Source organism: Solenopsis invicta, chromosome 16 (assembly GCF_016802725.1).
Source record: "Solenopsis invicta isolate M01_SB chromosome 16, UNIL_Sinv_3.0, whole genome shotgun sequence".
Lineage (NCBI taxonomy): Eukaryota > Metazoa > Arthropoda > Insecta > Hymenoptera > Formicidae > Solenopsis > Solenopsis invicta.
The window spans coordinates 9611988-9619316 of NC_052679.1; the positions used below are offsets into that span (position 1 = coordinate 9611988).

At 34.2% G+C, this 7329-nt stretch overlaps 1 protein-coding gene across 1 annotated transcript; it reads left to right on the plus strand.

The window, feature by feature from the left end:
• The first annotated feature begins 2921 nt into the window (after positions 1-2921).
• Positions 2922-3971, plus strand: LOC120359706 (protein GVQW3-like). The gene has a single exon (XM_039458368.1). The coding sequence runs from the start codon at positions 2922-2924 to the stop codon at positions 3969-3971; it is 1050 nt and encodes a 349-aa protein (XP_039314302.1).
• Positions 3972-7329: the final 3358 nt, after the last annotated feature.

The window sequence follows — 7329 nt, forward strand, 5'->3', positions numbered from 1 at the left end:
CGAGACGGAGTACAAGTGAGGCAGAACCGTTGGAGCAGAAGTCAGTAATGTATATTTGTGTTATCTTTAAGCGAGTCAAGTAAACAGAAATAAAAATCATGAAGGAGGTCTGTGTCATTTTGTGAGTTTAGTCCGTTTGTTTGTTGTTTTAGATGTATCATTTCCGAAATTAATTTGGTAATTTTCTTTGGTGTCAAGAATTTTTATTTCCTTCCAATTGAAGGAATGGTCAAAAAATATTCTATGGTTTGTTATGACTGAGTGATTTGAAAGATCAAGTTTTATATTATTAATATGCTTTTTTGCTTTAGTCCTCAACTGTCTCTTCGTCTGCCCTATGTGGCATCGCAATTGTTACAAAAGATCTTATAAACGACATTGCTACTGCAGTCTCTCTCCGGTTTGTTTTTATGTACTTTGATGAAATTGTTAATTTTGTTTATGCATCTGTAGCCAATTGTAAATATGTTTTTGTCTAACAGAGATGTTGTTTTTTTCAGAAATATTTCGAATGTAAGGGACGACAATGAATTTTTTGTGTTCTCATCTTTTTTGTCTAGTCTTGATCATTTGTGTCGTTGATGATGATGGGTGTCATTTTTGTATTGAATAAATTTTTTATTCTTGGTCCCATATATTTGAAAATAAATTCCAGAGGATATTCATTTTTTAAAAGTTGTCCAATAATAAATTCCAAATTTTTTTGTTGGAAAGTAGGGTGAGATAGCATTGGCGCTCTATCCACCATATTATAGATTGTTCCAATTTTGTGGCATATTGCGTGGTAAGAAAAAAATGATAAATAGAGAAAGTTTTTTTATGGAACCAATCAGTGATGATTGTATTGTCGATTATTTTTAATGAAACGTCCAAAAAACTTGGGCTACGGTCTTGTTCTAATTCAATGGTGTATTGCAATCTAATATGAAAACTGTTAAATGTCTTAAAAATAAAATTGAGTGAGTTCGCAGGTGCTGCCATAACAATGTCGTCGACATAATGATAGTAAAACGGTATTTCTAAATTTATTGACTTTAACGCTTTTTCTTCTAAATCGTGCAACACAATATTCGCTATAATGGGTGATAAGGGCGATCCCATTAGTGTACCAAAAGTCTGTTTGTAAAAAACGTTATTAAAAGTAAAGAACGTGAAAAACAGTATAAATTTTAAAGCAAATATAAATTCATCAAATGGAATCTTTGTATTATTCTCTATTGACGGCCATCTCCAGCAAATACTGTCCATTGCCAAATCCAGAGGAACATTTGTAAACAGGGATTTTGCATCTAAAGATACTAAATAATATTCTTCCCTAATTTTCATTCCCGATAGAGACCTCGAGATATCGAGAGACAGTTGAGGACTAAAGCAAAAGAGCATATTAATAATATAAAACTTAATCTTTCAAAACACTCAGTCATAACAAACCATAGAATATTTTTTAACCATTCCTTCAATTGGAAGGAAATAAAAATTCTTGACACCAAAGAAAATTACCAAAAAAGATTAATTTCGGTAATGATACATATAAAACAACAAATAAACGGATTAAACTCACAGAATGACACAGACCTCCTTCATGATTCTTATTTCTGTTTACTTGACTCGTTTAAAGATAACACGAATATATGTTACTGACTTCTGCTCCAACGGTTCTGCCTCACTTGTGCTCCGTCTGTCTCGGCAACAAGACCGTCAACGATGGCAAACGTCTATATAATTTCTGTTTGAATACTTTTTCAAGTAAGCTTTTTAATTTACCTACGGAAAAAAAATTTACAATTTATATAAAACAATAACTTCATCGTCAACATACAGAGAACAAGAGTGGCAAATACTACACTTGTAAAATAAACTGGCATATGAAGCCGTGAATGATGTCGTGAATTCTTCATCATGTAATGAGAAAAAAAGTTATGCTGCTTGGAGAACTCAACACTTGCGCGCGCGCAAACACACACACACACACACGCGCACGCACACGCACACGCACACGCACACGCACACGCACACGCACACGCACACGCACACGCACACGCACAATATCTGATGCATGAGATTGCCCGTTCGCCATCAAGAAAATCATTGACGTTATGCGATACACACACAATAATTTTAAAAGATAGTTTAGGGAAAATTGTTATCTTTAGATATTCAAAACAAAGAAAGAAAACAATTCTTTTGTAAAAAATAAACTTTTAACTGTATTATATTTCAATTTAATAGGTTGATGAAGGCTAACAAGGAGAATACCCCAACTGCCAACCGAGTTTTTTAATGAGCTTTGGTGTGGTGGTAGATTAGGAAAATATAAGATTACGCCTCCAATATTAGCCGTATATGCGCAGCCGTTTTCGAGAATGTGAGGGTTGAAATTAGGCGAGCAGGTTATCTACCTTAAATTTAAAGGTTCAATCGTAGCATTTCGTTAGCCGCGCGACGAATGCACTGGACTCACAACCCAAAGATCATGCGTTCGAGCCTCGGTACTGCTCTTTTTTTTTATTTAAATTACTTTTTATTCTAAACGTCAATTATTTTAATTATTAATAATTAATTATTAACATTGTTTATTACCTAAAATAAAAGAAATAATTAAATTCGTTTAAAAATGTATATATTAAAAATTTAGGAAACTATTTGGAGAAATAATTCATGTTTACAAATAAAATACATTTTATATTGTGACCTCGATTATAATATTGTAAAATCATATATTATACATGGTGCGTTCCATAAGTAATGCGACCAATTTTTTCCTGACGCGACGATACACCGCAGCGTGTTCTAACCTGTTGGGAAAGGTGGAGGGGAGTGTTAGCTTCAAAATGCGCCCGGTCTCGGTCGCTTCCGAGCAGCAGGAGAGTCAGGACGTGCATTCCCGTGAACCGCGTTTGAGGTTAACGTAACACGGCGCGATGGATCGTACTGTGGAGCAACGTTACGCTATCAAATTCTGCGTTAAACTTGGAAAGTCCGCCACCGAAACGTTGCCATTAATTCAGCAGGCCTTTGGGAGTGATTGCTTGTCAAAATCACAAGTTTTCCGATGGCACAAGTCGTTCAAGGAGGGCCGAGAGGAAGTCACCGACGAACCCCGCATTGGACGTCCATCAACCTCCCGAATTGACGAAAATGTGACGCGTGTGCGTGATTGTTTAAATTTTGACAGACGGTTGAGCCTTCAATTGATAGCAGAAACTCTTAACATTACGAAAACAACAGTTTTTCGTATTGTAACCGACGATTTAAACATGAAAAAGGTGTGCGCCAAACTGGTCCCTAAAGTGTTGACCGACGAACAAAAGAACATGCGAGTGCTTCGATGCCAAGAACTCTTGGAAATGTGTGAAAATGATCCTAATTTTTTAAACTCAGTTATCACCGGTGATGAGTCGTGGATTTTTGAGTACGACCCGGAGACAAAAAGACAGAGTTCAGAGTGGCACACTCCATCGTCGCCCCGCCCCAAGAAGGCACGCATGAGCAAATCCAGAATCAAAACCATGCTCATTGTCTTCTTTGACGTCAGAGGCATTGTTCACCATGAATTCGTACCTACAGGGACCACTGTGAACGCAGCTTTCTACTTGGAAGTGCTAAAAAAATTGAAAAAAAGGATCACACGTTGCCGAAGCGACATCAAGAACGCGTGGAAGCTGCATCATGACAACGCGCCAAGCCACAGCGCCTTCGTTGTCAACGATTTCCTGGCCAAGACCCACACCCCATTGGTTTCCCAGCCTCCCTACAGTCCCGACCTGGCACCCGCAGACTTTTTTTTGTTTCCTCGTTTAAAACAAGGCCTGAAAGGAAAACATTGGGGCACAATTACAAACATCCAGGCACATGTGACATCGGCTCTAAAGGACATCCCGGAGAAGGCCTTTCAGGATGCCTTCCAGGCCTGGAAGCATCGCCTCCAAAAATGTATCGATGCGGGAGGGTGCTATTTTGAAGATTTCTAACCATTGGTACAAATATATTCAATAAATAGTTTTTTATGAATTTGGTCGCATTACTTATGGAACGCACCATGTATTATATTGTTTTACAATTAGTAAATTACTACAAACATTATGCTCGCAATAACACAAATTATTACATTTCTTATTTTTTATTACAAGTACTTGGATGGTATTCATCATAAAAACAATTAAATGTTTGAAATTTTATTTGTAAACATGAATTATTTCTCCAAATAATTTCCTAAATTTTTAATATATTTTTAAACGAATTTAATTATTTCTTTTATTTTAGGTAATAAACAATGTTAATAATTAATTATTAATAAGTAAAATAATTAACGTTTAGAATAAAAAGTAATTTAAATAAAAAAAAAAAGAATAGTACCGAGGTTCGAACGCATGATCTTTGGGTTGTGAGTCCAGTGCGTTCGTCGCGCGGCTAACGAAATGCTACGATTGAACCTTTAAATTTAAGGTAGATAACGTGCTCGCCTAATTTTGACCCTCACATTCTCGAAAACGGCTACGTATATACGGCTAATATTGGAGGCGTAATCTTATATTTTCCTAATCTACCACTACACCAAAGCTCATTAAAAAACTCGGTTGGCAGTTGGGGTATTCTCCTTGTAAGTAAAGCCAAAACGTTCTTAATTATTTGTCTACTATATTATTGTAATTTAAATCCTGAATTAAATCTATTTGGCTCGTTAATTTGACCGTTTAATATTATACTCTGTGTTTATTTACAATACGAGCGTTGCCCTATGCTTTTTATTATTATTCTAATTCTTTCAAATAACTTGGTATAACAATAGTGTATCCAAACTTCAATTATCAAAATAAATGTTTTTTTTTTTAAAGGTGACTTTAATGTAAATAATTCTATTGATTAATCCATCTCGTCACTCTTCCTCCTAAAAAAAAAAAGATCGCACTCGGTCCAATCCCGAGTTAAAGAGATTGAATTCTTTGACTCTAATTAGGATCAACGATTGCACAATTCTGAAAAGGCGTTAAAGCGTGTTATTACACGCTGACGCATAATTTCGGAATCGTCAAAATGCGTTTGGCTCGTGCCGCACATCCCTCTAGTGTAAACACGAGAATAAAAAGGTTTTTGTTGCATCCTTCCCTGCCTTTCTCAAATTGCAGGCATCTTTTCGAAAGAAAGCCTTCCTTTCCTTAAGGCTGGATGTAACAGTACATACACAAAAATAGTTAAGTTTAAATTATTTCTTAACTGTATTTTTATTAGAGAACATTTCTGTTCTTAAAATAATTTTTTTTTGTGCAGAAAATTGCTGAAAAACTTTACATCTGTCAAACTGTATGGGAATGAACGAGCATAAAATATTAAATGAAAGCAATGTAAATAAGCTGTGTGTAAATCACTCACAATCATTCATCTAATGTTAATGTATCCCTGCCTGCATCAAACGAAACAAGCACGTCATTGTGACGTGCTAACTCATCGCAGGTTAGGTCTCAGCAATGTCTCAACTGGTGTTCAACATGTGATTGACATATCGTTAACACGTATCTAACATTCAAATTTCTAGTGACAGCGATGTAGTAATGACGTGTATTTTGTGACATATGCGACGGATTGAGCACTAATTGCGACCTGAATTGTCACTAATTTGGAAAAATTAAGATTGGTTTTTATTGCATTATATACAATACATAAAATACTTGCTAGATAAAATGTATAAATTATACAGTATAATACACTGACGAGGAGTGGGCACGAACTGAAAATGGCAAATAAAATGAATCATAGCTCATTCGAAAGTGGGGGAACAGATACATTAAAAGTGTAAAAGGGTTAGCGTGAATGGGCCTTACTTTTTATGAAAATTGTAGTTAAAGTTTAATATTGAGACGTTTGAACATTAAGTACTAGAATCTTGAACCACTATCCAAGAAAGCGTCGTAAGAAGACTATGTGCTAGCGTTACATTCTTTCCTCCGCGGCGGACCGGATTTGAATCTCCGCAGCAGCAAATGTCTTTTTTTTTTTAGTCTTTTGCTATTATATTTTCTAATTGCATTATCTTTATTATTTTTGAAATTAATAATAATGTACTTATATCTAATAATACATTAAGCAATTTTTTATTAATAACGAATTAATAAAGGTATTTAATAAATTATTTATTATAATAAAATTATTTATAAAGGTAAATAATTAGGCCTTAACGAGCAGATTTACAAAACCATTGGTTTTGTGTACTACTATACGCAGAGAAAAAAGTATGTGATATTTGTGGTAATATAACTGCATGGTTAAGAAAATAATTATTTGGGATGTATCGGATAGTGATTTTTATCGAGTAGCCGGATACCGCAATAGTATTGCCCAACATATTGTAATACATTATTCTACGTAATCTCTTTGCGATGTCACAGTTACGTGTTAAATTTAATTACATTAAAGAAAAAATATCATTCTTTAAAAAGTAAAATATTATTTGTCTTCAAAATTTAAATCATAATACAAAAAAAAATTCAACAAACAGTTAATTAATTGAAACATTCAAATTATTTAGTTACGTCGCAACGACGTGCAAAAGACGTATCATATTTTCTGCGACTTTGTGACCAAAACAGCACATCTCTGTTTCGTCCGGTGCAAGGAGAGATATTTCACGCTAGTTCATTCTCATGCATTTTGACAGGTTTAAGGTTATCCCAGTGAGCATTATTGAGAGAAAAAGTTCTTTCAGAGTTTTTTTTAAAGACCTCATTAATTTTTCTTCAAAATGACATCAATAAATTATCTTTTACCAAGATGTCTTTCAAAAAAGTTCTTTATGATGTCTATCTACAGATGTCTCTAGAGTCTCAGAAGGAAGAGTTCTTTAAGAGGACTTTTTGAAGATCTCATTAGATTCTCTTAAAAATGATATATCTTTTCATAAAACAGAACTTCTCACAAAACCTAATTTGATCACACATGTGGTAAATATTATTAGAGCAAAAGGATTTACAGCGTTAATATTTTATTGTGGAGAAAGATTTGTGGGAGTCAAGGAAATGGTACAATAGAAAACAGGATACGAATAAGTTTTAAGTACATTAAATATGTAATTTAAAAATCAAATTGAATATATTTAAAAATTATAAATGATTATAAACGAAAGACTAGTGTTCGGGCAGTACTCATGACGCAACTTCATTCGTATTTAAATCAGCCTTACTTTAAATATAACTTTTTATTAAAAATATTACAAGTGTACGATTAACTCAATGTTAGCGTATTAGGTTGCTATTCCAAAATCACGGGTTCGAATCACGCTGGTGCCGATGCGTTTTCAAAAATTGTAAAATAGTGCGTAATTGTAATTAGTGAAAT

Coding starts and splice junctions, on each gene's coding strand:
- LOC120359706 (XM_039458368.1), top strand. CDS start 2,922: ATGGATCGTACTGTGGAGCAACGTTACGCTATCAAATTCTGCGTTAAA.